Source organism: Dermacentor silvarum, chromosome 2 (assembly GCF_013339745.2).
Source record: "Dermacentor silvarum isolate Dsil-2018 chromosome 2, BIME_Dsil_1.4, whole genome shotgun sequence".
NCBI classification, from domain to species: Eukaryota; Metazoa; Arthropoda; class Arachnida; order Ixodida; family Ixodidae; genus Dermacentor; species Dermacentor silvarum.
The window spans coordinates 43,814,329-43,840,256 of NC_051155.1; the positions used below are offsets into that span (position 1 = coordinate 43,814,329).

A 25,928-nucleotide genomic window follows, 5' to 3' on the forward strand; every position below is an offset into this window, starting at 1 on the left:
TAAGCATGCAGTGAATAGCATTGGAGAGATTGTGTCTCCTTGCCTGACGCCTTTCTTCATAGACGTAACTTTACAATTTTTTTATTGCGATAGCAATTATATGGACACTTAAACCGGATTTCTGCCGTCGTCGTCGCCGTCGCCGTGAGGTTCCCTATAGATAAAATCTTCGCCGCGTGCCGTATGCCCGAGCGGAAGCGTGCGGGGACGAGCGCTATCACGGAGAGCGAACGCACTCAATCTCCCACGCGCAAGCAAGGAAGCAGGAAGCCATCGCCGAAGGGAGCGGGGGGTGGGGGGCGCACTTCCGCTCTGCCAACAACCGCGCTCGTCGCTCGCTCGCACCGTCTCTTATCTCCACACGGCTCTGACCTTTATGCGCCGTGCATTCGCCGCTCAGTTTCCGTTGAAGCGATAGACCGCACGTACCTTCGCCCGCTGCAGCGTATCCGCTTGCTGCCAGAGTTTTGACGGTCGTTGTCTGCAGCCATTCAGTGTGATCTATTCATGTTTGTTTGTGCGCGCTCACACCACGCTTGTTCATTCAGTTAGTAATAGTCGGGCCACATTTTCCAACGCACGCTACACATGCAATGCTGCCCGGATCGGTAGTGCAGCGCTACAGGGGTGTCCCTTCGCACGCGCTGCCCACGGGAAGCGCTTCTCATCAACACCACCGTTTCACACGCGCCTTCTCGTGGTCATCGAGTCTCTCTTCATGTCGGTCTACTTACGCCGCAGCACACCTGCTTACTTAATCAGCTCATGTTTACTACAACTCATATTGCTACCAAAGCCGCTCACCTTACTTCGTATGACATTGCTGTGTTGCTATCGCATTCATTGCTTCGCCCTTAGGGCGAAACTGTGACATTTTTGTGTGTGTGGAGAACCAAGGTTGCTGTGGAATATTTGTAGATATTTCTAAAGATAATCACGTATGCCCCTGTACTTTTTGACTATACGAAATGCGTCCGTGACTGCTGGTATCGCTACTGAATAAAATGTCTTTTCATATTCTATGAAATCCATATAGAGAGGTTCTTCTTTCTGGGGCTTGACGTGCCAAAACCAGTTCTGATTATGAGGCACGCCGTAGTGGAGGGCTCCGGATTAATTTTGACCACCTGGGGTTCTTTAACGTGCACTACAACGCAAACACACGGGCGTTTTTGCATTGCGCCTCTATCGAAATGTGGCCGCCGCGGCCGGGATTCGATCCGGCGACCTCGTGCTCAGCAGCGCAATGCCTTAGCTGACTGAGACACCCCGGCGAGTTTATAGAGAGGTTGATTGCACTCTGCAGAAGATTAATTACCTAATTGATGACGTGGATGTGATCCATCGTAGAATATCCCTACCTGAAGAATAAAATTGGGTTGCAGTGCATACGGCGGGCATTACCAAATCCAGACTGAATTGACTGGACTTTTCAATGACCCCTGTCATTGAAAAGTGCACAGTCATTGCATTCTACCGGTGCTAAGGAAGGAAGGAAAAATAAGAGGTGAAAGGCAGAGAGGTTAACCAGGTTAAGTGTCCGGTTGGCTACTCTGCACAGGGGGATGGGGCAGAGAAGATTGGAAAACTCATAATGGACAGAAAGTTGGAGGCTAACAAAGAAGCTCGATAACAAGTTAAGGACCGCACAGAGAGTGATGAAACGAAAAATATTACGCGTAACGTTAAGGGACAGGAAGAGAGCGGTGTGGATCAGAAATCAAATGGGGATAGCCGATGTAATATTTAACACTAAGAGAAAAAAATGGAGCTGGGCAGGCCGCGTAATCCATAGGGCAGATAATCGGTGGACCATTAGTGTTACAGATGGGGCGCCAAGGGAATGGAAGCGCAGTCGAGGACCACAGAAAGGGGTGATGAGGAGGAGGAGGAATGAACGTTTATTGCTAGAAACAGCGAGAAAGTGTTCTTTTTTCGCCCTAGGTGGGCGGCTCTCTCAGTCCAGAAAGCCGTTGGCTAATGCCGCAGCCCGGGCCCGGTCTACCAGACTTCGCTGATCCTCCAGGCTCTGTGCCGTTAACATTGCCTCCCACGTTTCTTCGGTGGCTTGTATCGTTTCTGAGGCATCGTCTTGACTGTTTTTCTCGCGGTGTGGGCACACCAACACCATGTGTTGTAGGGTGTCTGGTACATCACAATATCGGCATAGGTATGAGAATTTAGTGGGATGCATCCGGTGCATGATAATTCCATGGACATACGTATTTGTTTGTAGTCTGCGGAGGGCGGTGGCTTCTTCCTTGCTTAATTTTGAATGTGGTAAAGGATATTCTCTTCTTTCGAGTCGGTAATGCTGCAGTATTACGGCGTAGTTGATGGGAATGTCCTCCACCCTCGTCGATTTCCGGATCCCGTGCGGCAGGAAATCCCGGCTGGTATGCTCTCGGGAGACAGCATGTGCTGCTTCGTTTCCTGCCAGGTGTTCGTGGCCTGGGGTCCATACGACGTAGGTTTCGGGTAGTTCTTGGCGTCTTGATAGCTCTTTTAGAATTTTCACGGCTGCGGCAGAGATTCGACCTTTTTGTAAGTTTCTACATGCCGTTTGCAAGTCGCTCAAGATGATTGCGGTGTCATTGCATGTGGCGATTCCGAGGATGATGGCCACTTCCTCCGCCGTTTCTGGATTTCTGGCCGGTATGGTGGCAGCGACTAGCTCATTCCCTTTGTTGTTGGTCACGGTAATTGCGTAGGCTCTTCTACCTGGGTATTTTGCCGCATCTGTATATCTCGTGTTGGGGTTCCTTGAGTATTTCTTGCTTAGCGCTCGAACTCTTGCTTGTCTTCTGTCTTTGTGGTGTGTTGCATGCATGTTTCGAGGTATTGGAGCGACTGAGATAGAGTCACGGAGAAGTGGCGGCAATCGGGCTTTCACGTCTGAGTCTGCTATAAAGTTTTCGCTGTATGCGAGTTTGCGAAGTACTGCTCTTCCTGTTTGAGTCAGCTTAAGGCGTTCCAGCTGGCTGGCCCTGTGCGCTTCACTCATTTCTTCCCAGGTGTTATGTAGGCCAAGTTTGTGTAGTGTCGTGGTTGAGGTCGTACTGGGAAGTCCTAATGCGCTCTTGATTGCCTTTCTGATGACGATGTTGAGTTTTTCAATTTCAGCCTTCTTGAGGAGTAGATACGGAGTGCCATATGTTATCCGGCTTAAAAGGAGTGCTTGGATAATTTGGACGGTTTCTTGCTCTTTAAGTCCTCTTCTTTTAGTTGTTATACGCCTAATCAGATGAGTTACTTGTGTTAGGGTCTTCTGAAGCTTCGGAAGTGTAGCTGCGCCAGAACCATCTTTATGTAGTGTGAGGCCAAGGACGCGGAGGGAGTCAACTTGAGGTATATCGACTCCATTGAGTGTGACGTTGGGATCTGGGTCGACGTAGGCTGGTGGTCTTCCCCGGGTCCTTGCCTTGAGTATAAGTAGCTCTGATTTTTCGGGGGCGCACTGGAGACCGCATCTTGATAGGTACTGTTCTATCAGATCGATTGCCTCTTGGAGGGTAGTTTGCTGTCGGCCGGTTGTCGACGCTTTTGTCCATAACGTTATATCGTCGGCGTATATTGCATGGCTTAAACCTTCGATGTCATCGAGTTGTTGTGGGAGCTTAATCATAGCGAGGTTGAATAGCAAAGGTGAAATGACTGACCCTTGTGGAGTGCCTTGTTGGGCATTTCGAATTTGTCGCTTCGGATGTTGCCGATGCCCACCGTAGCCGTGCGATCCTTGAGAAAGTCCTGTACGTATTGGTAGGTCCGGATTCCGCAGTTTGTGTCTTGTAGATTCTGGAGGATTGCATCATGCTTCACATTATCGAAGGCTCCTTTTACATCTATTGCTAAAATAGAGAACTTTTTGTGGCGTTCTAGGTAGTCTAAGAGGTCTTCCTTGAGCTGTAAGAGTATATCTTGGGCTGAGAGGAGCTGTCGGAAGCCAAACATTGTGTCAGGCATGAGTCCTGAGTCTTCGAGGTATGTGGTGAGGCGATCGTGAACCATGTGTTCGAGAAGCTTTCCAGCGCAGGAAGTCATGAATTAGGAAATTTGCAGGCGCAACTTGGCATCAGCTAGCGCAAGACAGGGGTGATAATTGGAGATCGCTGGGAGAAGCTTTCGTCCTGCGGTGGACAGAAAAATAGGCTGCTACTGCTGCTGATGATGATGGTGATATTCATAAGCACGCGCAGGTGTGTCTCACCTCCGTTTCGCGAACAGAGGATGACGGTCCGTATCTGAATCCTATTCCACACCCTATATGTGCAAATTCGTGCATTTTCCCATTTGTAAAACGTTTGGTTGTTTTCTTCCTTCTCGGCCTGGCGCCGTTCCGCGTTGCGTGTGTTTGTCACGTGTCGGCGTTAAAGCTTCAGTTGAAAGGCAGCGCTTGTACGTCTTGTCCTTTCGCACTGGCGTCGCGTTCATTGTTTGCGCTGCCACTTGATCCACCAGTATTTCCGCCTCCTCTTCACTTATCTCCGCATATTGGTCTTCTCGTGACCATAATAAAATCATAATGTGTCCTGTATCTGCACTTACCTTGCTATTCTGGGCTGAAGAGAATTACAGTGCACATAAATATGTTCTCTTGTCTGCCTGTTGTGCATCCACATTGCCAAACTTCTCGCCGCGGCGCTTAGCCCTCAAGTACCTAGCCACAGCCGAGCAGTGCCCTGCTGCCAAAGAGAGTCTTTGCACAGCCTATTATTATTATTATTATTATTATTATTATTATTATTATTATTATTATTATTATTATTATTATTATTATTATTATTATTATTATTATTATTATTATTATTATTTTGCAATGTAATCTCATCTTCTTTTCCTATTTTTGATATTTCTGAAACTTGGCTGTGTGGTGACATTTCGTCTTCAGACTTCTTTCCACCGCACTACAACGTCTTCCGCAGTGACTGGGACTTCAGTGGATCTCAACAAAAAGGTGGTGGCGTGCTGATTGCAGTTGACAGTTCACTGAGATGTGTACGTGCGCATCGATATAGAAAGTGTACGGGAGTCGATATGGCTAGAAGTCAGCCTAGCCCGATGTAAAAAATTGTTGATTGGATCGTTCTATGTACAGCCGAATATTTCTCCTGTTTTGTATGATGAGGTCATCTCTTCCATTGAAAGTGTAATATCCTCCCATAGTAAGCACAAAGTAATTCTTCTTGGTGATTTTAGTACACCAGGTATTGATTGGAACACACTTAGATATTCTCATTACAATCATTACACAGAGAATAAATGCAGCCTGTTGTTGGACTTTCTGTCTTTCTGTTCCCTTCAACAGCATAACTTAATCGCCAATTCCTGTGGCAACGTCTTAGATCTTTGCATCTCGAATACTCAGGTTTTAGATGTCTCTCGTTCCGAAATTTTCCTTGTGCGTACCGATAAGTTTCATCCGCCACTAAAGATAACTGCCTCTATGTCAGCACTGAAGCAGAGCTCCTCCAGTGGCGTAAATGAATCCCCACGCTTTGCTTTCAGGCGTGGTGATTATCTTGGTTTATATAATTCCTTGTCCACCACCGACTGGTCACTGGTTACCGACAAAAGCAATGTTAATGACCAAGTAGATCAGTTTACAGAGCTTGTTTTGAGCAGTATGCGCAAATACATTCCCCAGTACAGGCCTAGACGCTCTAGATATCCCCACTGGTTTTCGTCTGAACTCATAATTGCCCTAAAGCATAAAGATCGGGCACACCGAAAATCAAGAATTCCGTTGCCTAATGAGTACAGAGAAGAATTCCGCTTTTTTCGGGCTCTCTGTAAACGTCTCTATAAGCGGGATCAAGATTCATATATGGCATTCTTGGAAAAAAAGCGCCTCCGACCGGCCGGCGGAATTTTGGAAGTATATCCGTAAGCGCTCCAATAAACATGGAGAGGGTTTTCGCTTACTTGACTCTAGAGGGGCAGAAGTCCAAGCAGTCGCGGATTGTTTTGCAGCCCATTTCTCTTCCTTGTATAAAGATGCAGGTTTCAACGCTGGTGTCAGTCAGCAGCACAGGACGGTTCCTACATCTAGTGCGGTGTTGTTTGATGATGAAGAGCTTGTCCACGAATGCCTTAAGCGCTTGAAGCCTTCCCTATCCTGCGGCCCTGACGGCATCCCCTCCGTAATTCTAAAAGCTTACGGCAGTATATTTGCTCCAGTATTGACATCTATATTATTGCGATGGCAATTATATGGACACTTCTACCGGATTTCTGCGGTCGCCGTCGCCGTGAGGTTCCCTATAGATAAAATCTTCGCCGCGCGCCGTATGCCCGAGCGGAAGCGTGCGGGGACGCGCGCTATCACGGAGAGCGAACGCACTCAATCACCCACGCGCACGCAAGGAAGCGGGAAGCCAGCGCCGGAGGGAGCGCAGGGGGGGGGGGGCGCACTTCTACGCTGCCAACAACCGCGCTCGTCGTTCGTCCGCACCGTCTCTTATCTCCACACGGCTCTGACCTTTATGCGCCGTGCATTCGCTGCTCAATTTCCGTTGAAGCGATAGACCGCACGTACCTTCGCCCGCTGCTGCGGCGTATATATGCGCTTGCTGCCAGTGTTTTGACAGTCGTTGTCTGCAGTCATTCAGTGTGATCTCTTCCTGTTTGTTTGTGCGCGCTCACATCACGCTTGTTCAATCAGTTAGTAATAGTTGGGCCACATCTTACAAACGCTACACATGCAATGCTGCCCGGGTCGGCAGTGCAGCGCTACAGGTGTGTCCCTTCGCACGCGCTGCCCACGGGAAGCGCTTCGCATCAACACCACCGTTTCACACGCGCCTCCTCGTGGTCATCGAGTCTCTCTTCATGTCGGTCTACTTACGCCGCAACACACCTGCTTACTTAATCAGCTCATGTTTACTACAATTCATATTGCTACCAAAGCCGCTCACCTTACTTCGTATGACATTGCTGTGTTGCTATCGCATTCATTGCTTCGCCCTTAGGGCGAAACTGTGACATTTTTAATTAACTCTTTGACTACTTCCACTTTCCCTCACATGTGGAAAACTGCTTGTGTTTTTCCTGTATTTAAGTCTGGATGCAAATCAGATGCGTCAAATTATCGCCCAATTTCTCTTCTCTGTGCTACGTCCAAGATTTTTGAGCTTGCTCTTCACAACATATTGTCTTTTACTGTAAAGAACTCGCTCATTCCGAATCAGCATGGATTTCTCACCGGCCGCTCCACTATCACAAATCTCGCAAGTTTCATGACACAGATCCGGTACTTCAAAGGGGGCAAGTTGACACCATTTACTGTGATCTCAGCAAGGCTTTTGATGTAGTCAGCCACTCCCTGCTTCTGGTGAAGCTTACGCACTTTGATGTTGACTCGTCAGTTGTGAATCTCTTGCGCAGTTATCTTCTTGATAGATCGTGTTATATTAACGTCAATGGCCAAACGTCTTCTTACTTGGCAACTAGCGGTGTCCCTCAAGGGTCAGGTCAGTATTAGGACCACTCCTTTTTAAAATTTTTATTAATGACGTTCTTTCTGTTATTCGGAACTCTTATTTCCTTCTATATGCCGATGACATCAACATTTTAAAGAAAATTCACACTGTTGATGACTGTCGCGCGCCCTGCAGTCTGACCTGTTTTCCTTTTCTAAATGGTGCAAGGATAATAACCTTACCTTGAATGCTGCTAAGACCAAAGTCATGACTTTCACACGCAAAACAGCAAGTATTTCTTTTTCTTATTCTATAGATTCTGTGCCGTTGTGTAAGGTCTGCGAGATCAATGATCTTGGTGTACTTTTTGATGGAACCTTACACTTTTCGGCTCACACTAAACGTGTTGCAATGCGGGGTATGCGCTCTCTTGGTTCTGTATGCAGACTATCGAGGGAATTCAAGTCTCCTACACCGTTCCGCAAATTATACACAACCATCTGTCTTCCTCAACTCGAATATGCGTCGGTCGTCTGGAATGGCTCTTCTAGATCCAACAGTGACATTATAGATCGTGTCCAGAAAAAGTTTCTAAGCATATATAATCACCGCTTTGCAAGCCTGGACATTGCACCCTGTACTAGCACTGTTGGATTGTTCTCATTGCCCTCACTTCGCGACCGACGTAATCGCGCTGACCTTCTGTTTCTCTTTAAACTCCTTCACGGTAACCTCACGTGTCCCGAACTTCTCAGCTGTGTCATGTTCCGCATCCCACGCAAGATCACCAGAGAACATAGACCTTTCCATGTGCCTGCCTGTCATCACCAACACTCAACTGTCCACAGAATACAGAATCTTTATAACGCTTACTTTCGTGAACTTGATATCTTTCATAACTCTTTGTCATCGTTCTTTTCGGAGCTTTGCCTTGTGTTATAATTTCATGTATTGTTCAAGTGCCCTTCTCCTCATTTTTCTTTTGTATTTACTTTGCGCTTTGTTGTCGGTACTCTCTTCTTTTCACAATTTTTGTTTTTATTCATTTATTTTTTAATGATTTTTCCCTGAGTGTCTTGTTTTTGGTTTGTAATGTATGCGTGCGCCAGCACTCAGACCTTAGTGTTGTTCCTGGGCACGTTAAATAAACATGATTGATTGATTGATTGATTGATTATTATTATTATTACAGGCACTTCCATGGACCTTGTTCTAGCACTGTTCCGTTATTTTCGTTGGCCTTATACTTTGCTGCCGACGTAATCGTGCTGACCTTCTGTTTCTTTTAAAACTCCTTCACTGTATCGTCACCTGCCCCGAGCTCCTCTGTTGTATAATTTTTCGTATTCCGCGCAAGATCACCAGAGAACATAGACCTTTCCATGTTCTTGCCTGCCATCACTAACACTTAACCGTGCACAGAATACCAAGTCTATTTTATAGCGCTTGTTTTGGTGATCTCGATATTTTTCATAATTCACTGTCATTCTTTTCCGAGCTCTGCTTTGATGTTTCAGTTTTGCATGTTTCAGTTTTACACCGAAGCTGTTAAGGGCTCAGTCTCCGATGGTCGTGTCCGCGTGTAGAAAAAAACTCTCATTGGCCGTATGCTGTATGTGCGAGTGAAAGCGCGCGAGGGACGCACGCTTTCACGGGGTGCGAACGCACGGCGGAGAGTAAACGCCACTTCTTCCGTCGCGCGAAAGGCCGTGGGGGGACGGGAGGGAGGGAGGGGAGGCGTAGTTTACCTGTGGCACGAAGTGCGTATCTTGCGACCGGGCGCAAGGGGAACTGGCGACTCAATCACCCACGCGAAAGGAGGAAAGCGGGAAGGCAGCGCGGGAGGGAGGAAGTGCGGCTTTTGCTCTGCGAGCAATTAACTGCGTACTTCTACTTTGCGCGGCGACGGGCGGTTGCGCGCACCGTATCTTGAAAGCGATCTGCAACACGGTTCCTATACCTTTGTATGCGCTGTGCTTTCGCCGCTCAGTTTCCGTTGAAGCGATAGACCGCATGAACCTTCGCTCGCTGCTGCTGGCGCGCTTGCTCACGCCAGCGTTTTGACAGCGCAAGTCAGCAACGCGCAAACTGTTGTTGACGGCGGCGGTGTTTTGCCCGCGTTCGCACCGAACGCGCGCGGCGTTGGTGACGTGTTTATGAAGAACGTGCCAACCTTTGCCGTACACCCTATGGCGGTGTACCGTAGTGACCATAAGGACATGGACCCTGTGGTCACTAAATAAATGAAAACCACCGGATCATATATATTTCTCATTCTTTAACAGTTGAAATAACCCATTACAGCATCACATCTTACATTACAGCATAACCATTACAGCAGCCAACAGGGGTCACTGGGTATGTGACGGCTGTCTGGCCTAGCAAACAACTTTGGTCACTGTGTTTTAATGGTCATAATTGGAAATACATAATTCCCGCCATAGTACAGCTTCGCTGGTCTTCCATCTCCACCCAGTGGAAGGGATGACAGTTTTTATTGTAGCAGTTTTTTCTTTTGCATTTACCTTGCATTTTGTTCATAACTGTTCCTTGTCTTTCTTTTCTGGTACTATGCCTTGTTGTCACCTTTTGCTTATGTTTTGCCTCTTTCTCGTTTTTAAGCTTATATTCGGGTGTCATCTTTTTATTCTTGATTTTTGGTTTTATTGTATACGTGCGCCCGCACTCAGACCCTATGGATGTTCCTGGGCACACTAAATAAATGACTGATTGAGTGAGTGAGTGAGTGTGTGAGTGAGTGAGTGAGTGAGTTAGATGGTGATTGGATATATTACTGCTGTCAACCCTCAATCGAGCGTCACAACAGAGAGGACAAAACTCTCAGGGACATTGATCGGCACAGAAAAATTAAATCGAAAATTCACGTAAAAAGTACGGCATCTACAGCATGTTAAGATCCACCGATACCTTTCAGTACAACAATAGCGTTTCTTAGTTAATTCCACATTTCAGTCACATTCGGACACAACGAGTAGCGCAGTGTGTCACTGTGAGCTCTATACGGTGAGATAGCATAACCGGTAGTTGGCTGGCGTTTTTTTTTTTTTTTTTTTTTTTTTTGCCTAGAACATATGCGAAGAGTCAGGGATACCATACTGCCAAGTGCAAGCCAGCGTCGCATCTTGACAGAACTGCAGTCAGGCACAAGCTCGAATAATTTGTCTCACCAACTTGTGCAATGTGGTGCCGCCGAGTTTGCTTGAGAAACACCTACACTTATCTTTTTCCAGCAGCTTTGGCTACGCTGACCACGCATTCACAAACGTATAGCTCAGAAATCACCGAGGTTAGAATCGCAGGGACTATTTCAGTCTGTGATGGCAGGGCTGGGCTCGACTCGGCAGACTTCAGAAGGAACTGTTTTCGTCTGCACGATCACTCTGCCCAGAGGAAACAGTTGAGTGCCAGGACCACACCACGTGCCCCGCCGGCAATAGCTGCTGCCACACGCCCGAGTACCCGGTGGGAACGTACTCGTGCTGCCCGTACGAGTACGGCCAGGTGTGCTGCCCCGACGGCAGCTGCTGCGCCGCGGGATACCGCTGCGAGCCGCGCTGGGGCGTCTGCATGCCCACGCTACAGCAGGCACAGCGTGCACCCAACGGTACCGGCAGCGCATCCAGCCGGCGGCTCCCCGTGCCCGCTCGGAGGGGGCCCCAGGCGAAGTCGCCGGGTCGGACATCTGACGGTGAGTGTGTATACGTCGGGAAGTGCTTGCACGTGGGCCGCTGGTATCGCGCGCATTACTGCCGGCGGATCGAAAGCGTCCGGATTTTGGCGCCACCAAGATTTCTGTATAGCTACTTCGGCCACTTCGTATAACTGGACGATCTTGCAAAAAAGCAGTGACCCAAGTTGTCTACTAGCCTGGGTACATAGCATGGGCTGGCTGCTGTCTTGCCAAGCAGCCAACAGGGGTCACTGGGTATGCGACTGCTGTCTGGCCTAGCAAACAACTTTGGTCACTGTGCCGAACAGACAAATTGGGCACAGCGTGCAGGTGATATTGGTGCGTGCCCGTTCTTGGTCATTCCTCCAGTATGGATGTGCCAAGGTGACACAAAGGGTATACAACTGTAAATATACGGAGTGATAACTTTTAAGTTTTATGGAATTCTTCAAAAGTCGCCTGTGGCAGATAGCGCAATTCTTGTACTTGAGCTGGATTATTAGAAGAGGCGGACATTACTAGCACGAGAAATCGAAACACACATTCAATTAATTCACTAAAATTTGCTGATTAACTTCGTAATTAATTACTTTGCGGCCCATATTGCAATTTACGAATTGTAGCCGTTGAGCTTGCAGGGCGTATACACTTGAAAGGAATTTCTACGATGACACCAATTCAGAGATATTATTCCTCAAAGTGTGGGACGAAATACATGGGTGTTCCAGTTATATTCGTGCTTCAATACACGAAGAGCGTTTCGTTAAAAAAAGTAAGTGGAATAACAGTGCACGTTTACGGCGATCGCTTAATGGCGCGTATCTCCAAACTGGCGTCATTATGGAAATTCATTACAAGTGGATACGCCGCTTTGCAACTTCACCGGCTACAATTGGTAAATTGCAATATGTACCTTAAAGTAATTAATTCAGAAGACAATTCGTTATTTTTGTTAATTAGTTGAATAGGCGTTTGGAATTTTCGTGCAAGTAATGTCCGCCTCTCTGAATAATCCAACTCAAGGACTAGAATTATGTTATCTGCAAGATGCTATTTTAAAAAATACCGTAAACTTGAAAACGATCATCCTGTATGTTAAAGCAACAGCTCTCCATCCCCAACAGACAATTCCGCGTCGAGCGAGGCCGCTTGCAGAATAATAATTGGAACACAGTTGCCGCCAGGATATTAGGGATGAGAAAGGGGGGGGGGGGGGGGGGTGCTATAGGGAGTTGTTCCGGGTTGCTACTGTGTCGTGGTATCATTCGGCATTGTGGTTGACCACTTCGTGAGTGCACTGTCATTCACGGACGGCATGGGGATATGCAGCATATTACACTAGAAAGCCATCGCTGACTGACAATCATTTTCTGACAACTACTGTTTACACGCAGATTGTGAACTCGTGTAGAAAGGTGGTCGTCATAAAACAACGAAAACCGGATTGCCCATGGATAAGCGGAAGTGCCTTATCCGTTATAGCAGAAAAGGAATATGCTTGGGCGCGTTATCGTCGTTCCCCTAAAAATCAGTTTTTTCGCGCTGCGTATAAGATGGCTCGCAATAAGGTTACCGCGGTGCTTAGAGCTGGACGACGAAAACACTTCCAAAATAAGTTTTCTGAATCTAGAAATAATCCATCCAAGGCCTGGTCTGTTGTTAATGAGTTAAGGGGTCGTCCACGCAAAGGTACGTATGAAACCATTGCTAAAAATTTTGGACCTCCGTCTATTGTCCTAGCGGACCAATTCAACCTTTTTTTTCGTCTGCTGCAACAAACTGGTCTAGTAATACTAGTTATCCTGGGCCGCCATCGGTGCCTGTGTCTGCCTTTCTACCAGAGTGCACTGAAGAAGATATTCGTTATATCCTCTTCAACTTCAAACAGGGCAAGTCAGTGGGACTGGATGGCGTGTCTGCTGACGTTCTTCGCAGAAACTTCGCGGCTCTGAAGAGTGTTCTTTTAGCTATCATAAACGACATCATAGCAACACAAATCATGCCATCTGGCCTTAAGGAAGCACTTGTGGCTCCCCTTTTCAAAAGTGGGCAGGTGAATTCTGTCACAAACTATAGACCTATTCCCATACTTTCGTGCATTGCTTTGATACTTGAAAAGCATATTTTTCAGGTAATGCAAACCTTCATTGATGCACATAACCTTTTATCGGCCAACCAATATGGATTTACCTCCGGGCGCGGCACTAAGTTAGCGCTAGATGAGTTAACTGATTTCCTTAGTAATGCTCTTGAAAGCAGCGAATTTGCTTGCGCATTATTTTTAGACGTATCCAAAGCTTTTGATTCCGTGAATCACGATGTCTTACTTTGTAAACTTCATAGCTATGGCTTCCGAGGGCCTTTCCTGTCTCTCCTTAAGAATTACTTGCATCGTCGGAGTCAAGTTGTAGTAATCGGGAATATTAAAAGTAGGCCCACACAGTTGTCCAGGGGTGTTCCTCAGGGATCGGTTTTAGCACCCCTTCTATTTAACTTATACGTTAACGATCTCGCTCAGTCCATTCTTCATTGCCGAGTTTTCCAGTATGCTGACGACACGCTTCTGGTATCGCGTCATGCTAATTACGATCAAGCTGTGACTGAATTACAAGTTGACACTGTAAATGTCATGAGTTGGTACATTAATAACTAAATTTCTATCAATCAAAATAAAACTAAACTTGTATGTTTCCATAATCCCCTAAAACGTGTTTCTCGCATCACTCCCTTGTTTCTTCATTCTCCTCAGTGTAATAATTGTGCCTGCTCTCCTATTCCATACCTCTCAAGTGTCAAATATCTGGGTGTTCATTTTGATTCAAGTATGTCTTGGGATAGTCATTTGGCTAACGTTTGTGACCGGCTGCGCAAAATAGCATGTATACTATACTCTATCAAAGCATTATGCCTTGTTTATATAAGGAAAATGATAGCTCACACATTAGCATACAGTGTGCTGCGCTATGGAATTTGTTCTTTTTTTACTTTTGTTCAGTGTTTTGGCGCAAAAGAGTTGATTGCTTACTAAAATCTATAATTCGTGCCGTTATGTATGGTGTTCAAATTCCCAACAACTCTAATCTCTTTTTGTCATCACGCATGCCTTCCTTCAGATTGTTATTTAAAGAAAGCGTCATTCTTATGTATCTATGGAATAATGAATGCATAATAGAATAATTAACAAAAAATGACTAATTAAGTTTTTAACTAATTACCTGATGGCCCATTTTGCAATTTACAAATTGTAGCCGTGCAGTTCGCAAGGCGGATCCACTTGGAACGAATTCTCGGGATGACACCAGTATCGAGATATTAATTCCCGAACTTTGCGGGAAAATGCATTGGCGTTCCAGTCAGTTTCTTAACTAAACGTCGCTTTGTGCATTGAAGCACAAAATTAACTAGAACGCCAATGCATTTCTCCGCAAAGTTCGGGAATTAATACCTCGTAACTGGTGTCATCCTGAGAATTAAATTCAAGTGGATCTGCCTTGCGAACTCCACGGCTACAATTTGTAAACTGCAAATTGGGCCATCAGGTATCTAGTTAAAAACGTAATTAGTGAATTTTTGTTAATTAGTCGATTATGCATTTCATTTTTTCCTGGAAATAATGTCCGCCTCTTCGAGTAGACCAGCTCAATAAGTAGAATGGGGCTATCTGCCACAGGCAACCTTAAATAAATTGTGAAAGTGTTCGCTGAAACACCCGGTATATGACGCACGCGTAATGCGGACACACACGTTATATACATATATATAGCACACGTAACGCACACACACACACGCACTATATATATATATATATATATATATATATATATATATATATATATATAGTGTTTGTGTGTGTGGTTGTGTGTGATAAGTGCACGTTGGCAAACATGACAATGTGTTTGCGACGCTTCGTCCGGGGAGGAGCTTTTATCAAGAATGATTTTACAGTTGTAACATCAGTTTTATGGGTTTGGGTAGAGTCCTAATTGCGCATCTTTGTATGTATCTTTACAACGTGCGATGACAATATTTGTATTCTTGTGCTGACAATATGTGGTATTTTGCGGGTAGTTTGGAGTTCTTCCAAACTGTATTGACCAGAACAAAACATTACATTGTGGTATCCGATATTGACGTTCAATTCCACAACGAAAAGTTATGTTACCTTATTGCGCGAAAACAGTCTAAAGCACGTTTCACGATTGCAGAACATCATTGGGCTCGGTGTAAATACTGCCCGAGAGTCACCTATTGTTAGCACACTTTTGATGTTTTTCGAGCAAACGGTCGTATATTTAGCCCACAATTAGTGTAATTATGAAACACAAAATGTACATGCTGCGTTTACCTACACTGAGGCTTAGTCGGCGTGATATCTTGTCATCGAGCAGTAAGATCGTACTTAGGTTCCAAAGATGCGTAGAATCCAACTTAACTCATTTGGCGTGATGCATTGCGACTGAGTCACGAGACCAGTGGGTGGGATCTTTGTTGTGCGACGGCAACGGTTTCATGGAAGGCAGATAAAAACGATCGTTCGCGTTACTCCCTCACGAATAGCTATATGTCATTCGTCAAATTTCTTCCCTGAATGCGGAAAACTGGTGACACAGAAGTAGGTGTGCGTTGCTTACTTTCCTCATTCGCAGCACCGTGGATTCCGTGTCCGGACGGCACCTACTGTCGCCGGAATTCCACCTGCTGCTCCGTCCGTTCCTCGGAGCCCTCCGAAGCCGGTCGCAACTACGCCTGCTGCCCTCACGAGGGGGCCCAGTGCTGCGTCGACGGAGAGCACTGCTGCCCGCGAGGCACGCGATGCGAGCACTTCGACCAGCAAGCCGGTCACCGGTGCCAGTCGCTGAATGACGAACGCGGACGGACGGTCCTCGCCTCCAAAAAGTACCCCAGCCTCGACAACGTGCCCTCGGACACGTGTGAGTGGCGAGGCGCTCTGATTGTCGTCGCAGTCATCTTTACAACGCTACTAAGCTTGATAATTAATAGGAGATCTAAACAGCGGCGTTAAATGAGTTAGGACTGGTAAATTATTTCATTAAAAAAAACACTATTTTCACTGACTTAGCGGAAACGGGTAATGAAGGCCAAGCTTCCTTTTCTTAAATTTCGCGCCGTCAGCTCAACTCCGGGATGCGTCAGTGTGACGTCACAGGTTTCGCAGTGTCTTTTCTGTTTCATGTTTGGCCCCTTCGGCGCCCTAAAAATACAGGGTGCTTCACATAACTTGGGCCAAACATTAAAAATATGCAAATGACCACGTAGCTGGACAAAATCAAGGTAATGTTGTTTGCCGTCGCTTGGAGACCCTCAGATTATTTTTTTGGATTCCGCCTAACTAAATAATTAATCCCATTTAATTAACTTCTCAATTATTATAATTATATTAAATTTGCCAATGAGAAAATTGTAGAGCAACATGAAAAACTCCCAATACAGTTTTCTGTTGCTCAATACGTGCTACATAAAAGTGTTTTTAAGAGCGTGAAAGATGTCCGCGAATACACGCAAAGTGCCTCGAGCGGCCAGTCGCGCGGCAATTTTGCGTGTATCAAATCCTTGTATCAAATGACCTTGTTCGTTACCGCTATGTCGCAGCATTCTGTGTGGGTTATAGATTGATTGTGTGGTGTTTTCGTTTCTATACTGAGTGTTGTTGTTAAACATGTTTAGGAAATCTGCTTTATTGCAGGACCGTTTGGTCGTTAGTTTTTCGTTTCATGTCACATTACCATTCTTTGCTCATTGTACAATCTATTGTTTGTGGAGAAGTCGGCGGCTCTACAGACGCCAACATTTTTGATGTCATCAGAATAAATCACTCACTCTGATTGAAATTCGAATTCATTCGCATGCATCTAACACCCAATTAAGTAATTCAAACTATGTATTTGCGGAGGCATAATGTCTCGTATGCCTTATAGTAGAACGCAAAATTCAATATAGCCATTAAAAAGCGCTTGACGCTTGCCTCTTGCATGTTTGATGTGCTTTCACATATTAGGATATAAATGGCGTCTAGCTGATTATATGCAGGGTTTCCTAACGTTAGCCAAGCTCTTAAAAATAAAATATAGAATATACGCGGTCGCAATAAATTGTATTCTGTCAGCAGTGACATACTGCACCAGGAGTATTCTTTAATATAATTTAACTACCGATAATTAGATTATTTTAATTAACGGACTTATTAATTACTAATTTGATGGCGCAAATTTTGATAGAAAAGTAATAATTGTGTTTTACAACACCCGATTCAGTTGTTTTCAGTATGCTATATCTCGCGTAATTTTCTCTGAGTTATAAAGAAAACGTGCGAAATATGAAAATATCCCTAGGATTATGCGTCCGCGCGCCGCGACACCAGCGGTCGCAGGCGTTACTCGTGAGAACTAATTCTGCTCAATTGTCAAATGTATCTAGTTTTCAGTGTGAACACATCAAAGATACAGTAACGTACCCTGGAATCAAACAAATACATCGACGTCGACAAACAAATCGAGAATAACAAGCAGCAGCACAACACCAAAGATAAGTCAATATTATATATACATAGTCCCTTGCTTGTGCTTGTGCGAAAGCTATGGCACGCAGTATGTGTAGACAATACTATGCGGCTTATTACGCAAAAGCCAGAATGGTTTTTATCCTGCTCACAATGGAGATATGAGGCCGTATGTGGTTATGTAAGTATTTTATTTGTTTAAATAAATATATAAATAATAAGTAAATAAGAATATATATTTGCTTACCTTAAAGATATAAATAAATTTGAGCTGTATACGTATATGGCCATATGGGGCAGATATGGCCTACGGGTTCATATCTGCCCAATTGTTTCGGTTACGATATCTGCGTCCTTCTATTTACGACCACACGTGCCACGTTTTTACCGGTTGCCGCAGTGTCAGAGCTGTGTGTCTGAATCATGGCGATTCCCTGGACCATCGTGTTGCTTTGCTTGGCTTACCCCGCGAGGCGCAATCTGTTCCACTACTCACAGAAGCGCACCAGTTGCCCCTGAGCTTGCAAGCAGACCAGAGAGCGCTACGCCATATCGAGCGTTTGCACCGAGCATCAGACGGCCAAGCACTCATTAATCGGCTTATTCAGCGCCCGTTCTCTCGCACGGGGAAAATGGCGGCATTGTTTGTGTTCATTGCTCGCAGTTCAGAAGACACTACTTCCTTCACAACTCTGAAAAAGCACAACAAATGTTCCTTTCCCATTTATCTGTCAATTGCCGAAATACATAAAAAGCCTAGCCAGCCTGTTTCGGCACTATTCCAATTGGCCCAGTCCCACCTATTTGAAAAATTTAGAGATTATATTAAGGTATTCATGGACGCATCTGTACGCAGCGACGCCCAAGGCTCTTCTACAGCCTTCTTCTACTCTGTTTAGAATAGTTCATCCAACCTCATCAACAACTGCAGAACTGGCAGCGATTTATGTTGCTCTGGAGTACGTACACAAAGAATTAAACGCATTGAAGGTCGTCATTCTTGCAGACTCCCGTGCTGCCCTCAGCAGACTGAGACAAGATGCCGATAGCCCAATTTTAGGCAGTATCCAAGTATCTGCCGGCAAAATTACTTCGCGTGGAGTGTCCCTCAATGCCCAGTGGATACCCTCGCACGTGGGCATCGCTGGAAATGAAGAGGCTGATCGCCTCGCTTCAAGTTGTGCCCTCCACGAATGCAACTGCCCTGACATTTCCTGTATATTTGAAAACGATCGTCTTCTGATATGCCGACACCTCCTAAAGCAGCACCCAGACCGGCGTGTTGCAGACGGATCGTTCCCTCCCCGTGTTCGTGGTCGAGGCTTGGCCCGTCGTGCTAGAGCCCTGTTATAGAAGTTAAGGGTTGGATCTGTGTTGGTGCGCTAACGCCTATACCGACAAGGATGGGTGGACAGCCCGTCGTGTACGTTTTGTGGATCCTGTGAGACACTTGACACATCGAGTGTCCCGCATTTGTTGCGCAGCGCGCATTGCTAATTAAGGAATATAGACTTATTGGACTGCGATGTGCGACCCTTGGCGATTGCCTCTTTCCAAGAGGGTGCGCTGCTCGACGTGACCAGGCCCATTGAGCCCTGCTAACATTTCTGAAGGATACTGCCTTGGCCTCCCGTTTATAGACATTCTTTGTGTTTTTGTTTTGTTCTGTCTGTGTCTCCGTCATTTCTTTATTTTCTCTTTTCTTTCCTTCTACATAAATTACCTCTATTCCCCCCTCCTGAAAGAGCAGGCAGCCGTTGTGCCCCTCTGGGTGGCAGTTGTCAGCTTACTCCCTCCCTTTTTCATTCGTGCCTTTGTGTGTATATGTGTACAAACCATATAATAAAAATAATAATCGCGTGCTTTACTGGTCGCAGACCCCTCAGTGCCGTGCCCTACGTGGATGGTATGCAGCTCGGGCACGTGCTGCCGTGACCAGTACGGGGCCTACCGGTGCTCCCCGTACCCAGGAGGAGTGTGCTGTGCTTCGGGAATTTCAGGATGTCCGCCGGGCACCGAGTGCGTCGGCTGAGCGCCGTTGCCTGTCTTCCGGCGACCGTCCCTATAATTATCCACGGCGTGGATGACCTCCCAGGACTGCACTCTGATTTTGTTCCGTCTATGGGTTCCCGATATAAGTGGAAAATCGTTGTAAATATTTCCCACTTACCGAAATTGAACGACGTACCACATAAAATGGCGAAATATATGCAACGTCGTTCTATATATATTTAAACTTTCTGACCTTTTATTGCAATAGCAATTATATAACACTCCAAGCGGCTTTTTGCCGTCGGCGTCGCCGTCGCCGTGAGGTTCCGTATAGAGTCCAACGGCGATGAAATCGTCGCCGCGCGCCGTATGCTGTATGTGCGCGAGAGACGCATGCTTTCGCGGAAAGCGAATGCACGGCGGAGAGCAAACGCGACATCTTCCGTCGCGCGAAAGGCCGTGGGGGGACGGGAGGGAGGGAGAGGAGGCGATATTTAGCTGCGGCACGAAAAGCGTATTTATATAAAAAAAATGTCGCAGTTTCGCCCGAAAGGCGAAGCATCAATTGCGATAGCAAATTGGTAGAGAGCTATTCGGAGTAGGGATAGTAGAGTAGTTTTATCGGCCGCATTTAACTTGGACACATTCGCTTTCTAACTGAATTGACAAGCGTGGTGTCATCGCGCACAAGCAAACATGAATAGATCACACTGAATGACCGCAGACAACGACTGTCAAAACGCTGGCGCGGCCGCTGCAGCGGGCGAAGAATCGTGCGGTCTATCGCTTCAGCGGAAACTGAGCGGCGAATGGACAGCGGATAAAGGTCAGAGCCGTGTGGAGGCACGGCCGGGCTCGACTGGCGCGCGCGCTCGCTCGCTTCAGTGCGCGGGCCAGTCGAGCCCGGCCGTGGTGGAGATAAAGAGACGGTACGGGCGACGGCACCACAGCCAGTGCAAGCGTATTTGTTGGCAGAGTAGAAGCTGCTCCCCCCGTCCCTACCGCGCTGCCTCCCCGCTTTTTTTTTTATTGCGATAGCAATTATATCGACACTCAAAAGCAGATTTCTGCCGTCGGCGTCGCCGTCGCCGTAGCCGTCGCCGTCGCCGTGAGGTTCCGTATGACGTCAATGGAGATGAAATCGTCGCCGTGCTCCGAACGCTGTATGTGCGAGTGAAAGGGCGCGAGGGGCGCGCGCTTTCACGGGGAGTGAACGCACGGCGGAGAACAAACGCGCGTTCTGCGCCGTGCTCGCTTAAGGGCTGCAGAAGTAGGCGTCTCTTTCCTCCTTTACAATAACCATATATGTATAGCAAACGCGCCTTCTTCCGACACGCGAGAGGCCGTGGGGGAGGGGGAGGGGGAGGGAAGGGAGACGACGTTAGGTGCGGCACCAAGTGCCTATTTATATCAGAGGCTCCGGCAACAGTCACCAACGCCGCACGCATTTTGAGCGAACGTGGGCAAAACGCCGAAGGCGTCGACAATAGTTCTGCGTGTTGCCGGTGCTGCTGCATGTCCAAGTTTATACAGCTAATAAAGCTAATATCATTACTCCGTATAGCTCTCTACAAATTTGCTATCGCAATTGATGCTTCGCCTTTCAGGTGAAACTGCGACAACATTTTTTTTTTTTTTTTGCTTTCGCGTGGGAGATTGCGTTGCCAGTTCTCCTTGAGCTGGGTTGCAAGATAAGCATTTGGTGCCGTAGCACAGCGTCGCCCCGCCTCCGAGCCGGCGCCAGAGGCACCGGCAACAGTCGCACCAACGCGGCGGCGTATTGCCGCGCGCGTTTGGTGCGAACGCGGGCGGCAGTGTCGACAACAGTTCTGCGCGTTGCTGGTGCTGCTACATGTCCAAGTTTATACAGAGGATAAAACTACCATCCTTACTTTGTATAGCTCTCTAATTTTCTATCGCAATTGATGCTTCGCTTTTCGGGTGAAACTGCGACATTTTTTTCTTTTGTTATTCACAAAGCAGTGAATATGTGGCATTGCTATCAGGAAAGGTGTCCCTCCATACCTGTTACTTTTGACCTTTATGTATACCTGGAACCAATTCACACACCTCTTTATGCCTAGAATAATCGATGTGCAGTTACTAAACAACAAACAAAAATGTGTATACATGAAACTGTGCTTAAGTATGTGGGACGATGTCCCGCATGCTTGCGCGAGTGATGCCCGGCGATGTTATGTGGAACGCCCTTCCACGTGTGGGAAATATTTACAAAAAGCTTCCGCTTACGGCTCGAACCTATAACTGGAACGAGATAAATAGTGTACGAGAATCTGCCAAAACAAGTGCGCGAACGACGCTTCACACGTGGATCATTGTGCTTGCATCGACAAAGCCACAGGGCAGCTTTGTCTTCCGCAGTACCAGTAGGCTGCAACGTCACCGATTTTTGTTGACTGCTCTTTACTAACACAAGAAATGAATAAAGGTACTGGTTAATCGGTCGTTAACTTTTCTTCGTTTACTGTTTTCGGTCATTTATTATGTTCGGCTGCTTAGTCGCCTCTGTCGATGTTTCACAGACTTCTTTTACGGGCGAAGCACCTTAGGGCCGAGCCTTGTCCCTCGCAGTCCGAAGCTTTGGTTGGCATGGAGACCGCTATGTATGTATGTATGTATGTATGTATGTATGTATGTATGTATGTATGTATGTATGTATGTATGTATATGCATATATATATTGTGAGCATTATATTACCCCTTCTTCATCTGTATATACTCATCAAGCGCGCGACCTGCATAATAAGCCGTCGAGGTTGAACAGCTGTCGCGCAATATATATATATATATATATATATATATATATATATATATATATATATATATATATGCCAAGCTCCCGCTTCCGCTTGCGGTTCCATTTCCGGTTCCGCTTCCGGTTCCGGAAGCCAGCTTCCGGCTTCCGGAGAACGCTTCCGGCGTTTTCCCGAATGATCCCCCGGTGCTTCGCCCACCCAACATCAATCACTTCGTGGATATGCGGTGTTTTTTTTTATATTACCGTGAGTCATAGTAAGTGGCTTTTAAAAATAAGAAATGAAGATAAAAGTGCAGTACCGTAACTGTCTCATAGTGCTCCCCGTTGTATCCCAAACTTGAGGTTACGGATTCATCATCGATCGCACCTTTCACCACTCAGGCATATAAGTGAGATGGAATTGAAAAGTATATTGTATTAAGATGAAGCTTTTTCGCAAATGGTGTTCCAGCACATGGCGTCAGTAGCGGTCACCGCACCGCGTGAGTTCATGGATATTACGCCGCCATTAGTATCAGCCACCGACGGCGGGCGTCACGTTGAGGGGTCTATAGAAGATGTAGCAGAGGTCATGACGTTGCGTTTCTCGCTACTCTCTGGTAACCAAATGTGGATGGTCTTAGGGCCCATTCACACTTGCGACTAGGCGAGGTCGCGCGACCAAGTTGGTCGCAAAGCGACCAGTCGCAAGTAGTCGCAAATGGTCGCTTTTCTCGAAATGCGACCGTTTCGGGCCAGTCGCTCACTGCTCGATTTTTCAGTCGCGCGACCACAGTCGCAGAACAGCTTAACCAATCAGATGCGAAGGAACAGGACGTTCGTATACGCAGACGCTTATTTTACGCGGCGATGACATTTCAAGCAGACGTAAACGGCATATCGTGATACATTTTGGTTTAGCGACTCGTCGGTCGCATTTGTAAGTGTGAACATCGTTCGTCTTGAGTAGTTTTCTGGTCGCCAGTCGCAATTGGTCGCGCGACCTCGCCTAGTAGCAAGTGTGAATGGGCCCTTAGTCTTGTATTACCTTCTTTCCACATTTTTCCTCCTTGGCGCACACACGACCACGGTGAAAGAGATACGCAATTGTTAACGCGGCAAAACAAACGACGAAACACAACGCCAGACACGCAAATGCGTATTCAAAACAACTCGCCCAGTTTTCTGTAGTATAAAAGATAAACACTTAAGTGAAACGCCTAGTGTTGCATTTGTGGAAGGAGTCCCGAGGGTCCCGTCGGGCACGGTCTTCGTCGTTTCAACGGCGATGCAGCCAGCTACTGCTGAGCCTGCGGTGTCATGGCGAGTCAACCAAGCAGCCACGAGGGCTGATGAAGCCGTACGGATATAGAGGGTGTTGCATGTAACTTGAGCCAAACTTTAAAATATGCAGATTCCAGGTAGCTCGACTGAACGAAGGTAAGGTTTGCCGTCGCTTGGAGATACTCAAAAGAAGAAATAAACTTTATTGAAAGAGCCGGCTGTTTGGCTTTAGTGGCCTCAGGTGCATGGCGGCTCGAAGTCCTTGGACTCGGGCGGCATCTTCGGCTTGCCGGACGTCCCAGAGCTGGTCTTCCAGCTCTGAACTTTTCAGGGCCGCCTCCCAGCGGCGGCGACGCCGACTGAGAAGGTCCCCGGTGGTCTCCGCAACCGGGGCGACGGCGGGAGGGAGCGAGCTCGAGGCTTCCTGTAATCTGGTAACGCCTGCCGTTATGGGCGTGTCGCGAACGGTGGCGTTTTCGGTACCGTTGTTTCCGGACATTCCCAGACCATGTGCCGCAGCGTTCCTTTGTTTCCGCATGCCTTACACGCATCAGTCGGGTATAAGCTCGGCTAATTACAGTGGCGTAAGACGGCCGGGCTAGGGTAACTGTGTGTTTGCAGTAAGCGTAACTTTACGGCCTTATTCTCAGACTAATTTTGCAATAATTAATTATTCAACTTCTGAAATATTATAATTAGATGAAACATGTCAATGAGAAAATTGTAGAGCAACATGAAAAACTCCCGATACAGCTTTCTGTTGCTCGATCAATACGTGCTACATAGAAGTGTTTTTCCGAGCTTGAAAGAAGCCAGCTGCAAATACACGCAATACTATTGCTGCGCGACTTGCCGCTCGAAGCACTTTGCGTGTATTAGCGGGCTTCTTTCACGCTAACAAAAGCACTTTCATAGTAAAAACACACCTGGCACAGTGACGAAGACCATAGCCCTCCGTGCTGAGCGCGCGCCTATGCTATAATACACTTGCGGCGCACAAAGCATTATCCCTGTTTCGTTTGCTGCCGTCGCTGAAGGTTTATGGCGGGTGTTGATGTTTGTGCAGGTGTTCACAGAAAGTGGGCGTTGACGCGGCAGTCTGGTACATGTCGGCCGACAGCAGTTGATCCGGAAGGTCGAAAGACGTGCTCGGAAAGTTGTGGGCTTGAACGTGATGAAGAATATTAAAAATTACGCGCCATTCAACTGCTGTGTTGGTGGATTACCAGCGAAGCAGTTGAGCACATGACACAGAGGTGACACAGAATTTTGATCAAAGGTATATGAGGACATTTTATTTCTCTTGAGTGGCGACGACGGTCATCCCGAAGAAAGACACACGCGCACGCAGTTTTATATTGATCAGCGGCATAAATTCGCGTGGAAGACAACCGTCAGCTCAGAGAGCCAGAGGAAACTAGGCACGCGCGACGGGACCGCCACGCCGGGAGAGCTGAAGGAAACTAGGCACGCAACCGCTTGAAACGACGACGAACGGAGGGCCGACGCGGGTCGCACAGCGGCAATATCTTCGAGAAAACCTGATTATGTACCTGAGAGTCTACTGATTTTGAAAATGATGCTTATTGATAACTAATCTACTCATACGCGGAAAGTTTTCATTTTTCTGGGGGGGGGGGGGGGGACCAGCTTTCTGAGCCCCATGCACCCATGTATATATGCATATCTATCTATCTATCTATCTCTCTCTCTCTCTCTCTCTCTCTCTCTCTATATATATATATATATATATATATATATATATATATATATATATATATATATATATACATATATATAGAGAGAGAGGGGTCGGTCCGCCGACCGAAACTTGGGTGAATAAACCTCAGAGAAACGCGCAGTTGTGCTTCTCATCTATCTCTCTCTCTCTCTCTATATATATATATATATATATATATATATATATATATATATAAAGAGTCAGGCTGTAAAACTGAACTGTCGTCGCCTACTCTGAGGTCTTGCACATACTCATATAAGCTCGTCACTTCAGTGAACCATCTTTCGAGGTCACACGAAACTTCACATGTAACGGTTATTAAAGGTTATATATATTGTCGCGAGAAAAAGGCAGGCAGTCAGTTCTGAGCGAACGGCTGTTTACTGTTTCGGCCGCAGCAGCCAACAACACTTCTTCGTCCTCGTCCCCTAGCGTTACTAACGCGTGGCATTACCCCTCCCTCCAAAAAAAAAAAAAAGAAGCATCGTCTCGATGCCACTGCACGAAAGAACAGTGAAAGCTAAGCC

The 25,928-nt window shown here is 46.7% G+C and overlaps 1 protein-coding gene across 3 annotated transcripts in view; it reads left to right on the plus strand.

Moving 5' to 3' along the window:
- LOC119441433 (progranulin-like) overlaps positions 1-25,928 on the plus strand; it is a 122,426-nt gene that overhangs the window by 22,497 nt on the left and 74,001 nt on the right. The window contains exons 4-6 of one of the 3 annotated variants that reach the window (XM_037706055.2): positions 10,828-11,127; positions 15,756-16,040; positions 19,504-20,006. In XM_037706055.2, coding sequence (XP_037561983.2) covers positions 10,828-11,127; positions 15,756-16,040; positions 19,504-19,658 — 740 coding nt within the window. In that variant the 3' untranslated portion in view covers positions 19,659-20,006. Of the gene's footprint in view, positions 1-10,827; positions 11,128-15,755; positions 16,041-19,503; positions 20,007-25,928 lie in introns of those variants that run through there. The other 2 variants (XM_049661279.1, XM_049661280.1) reach the window with 2 other exon arrangements.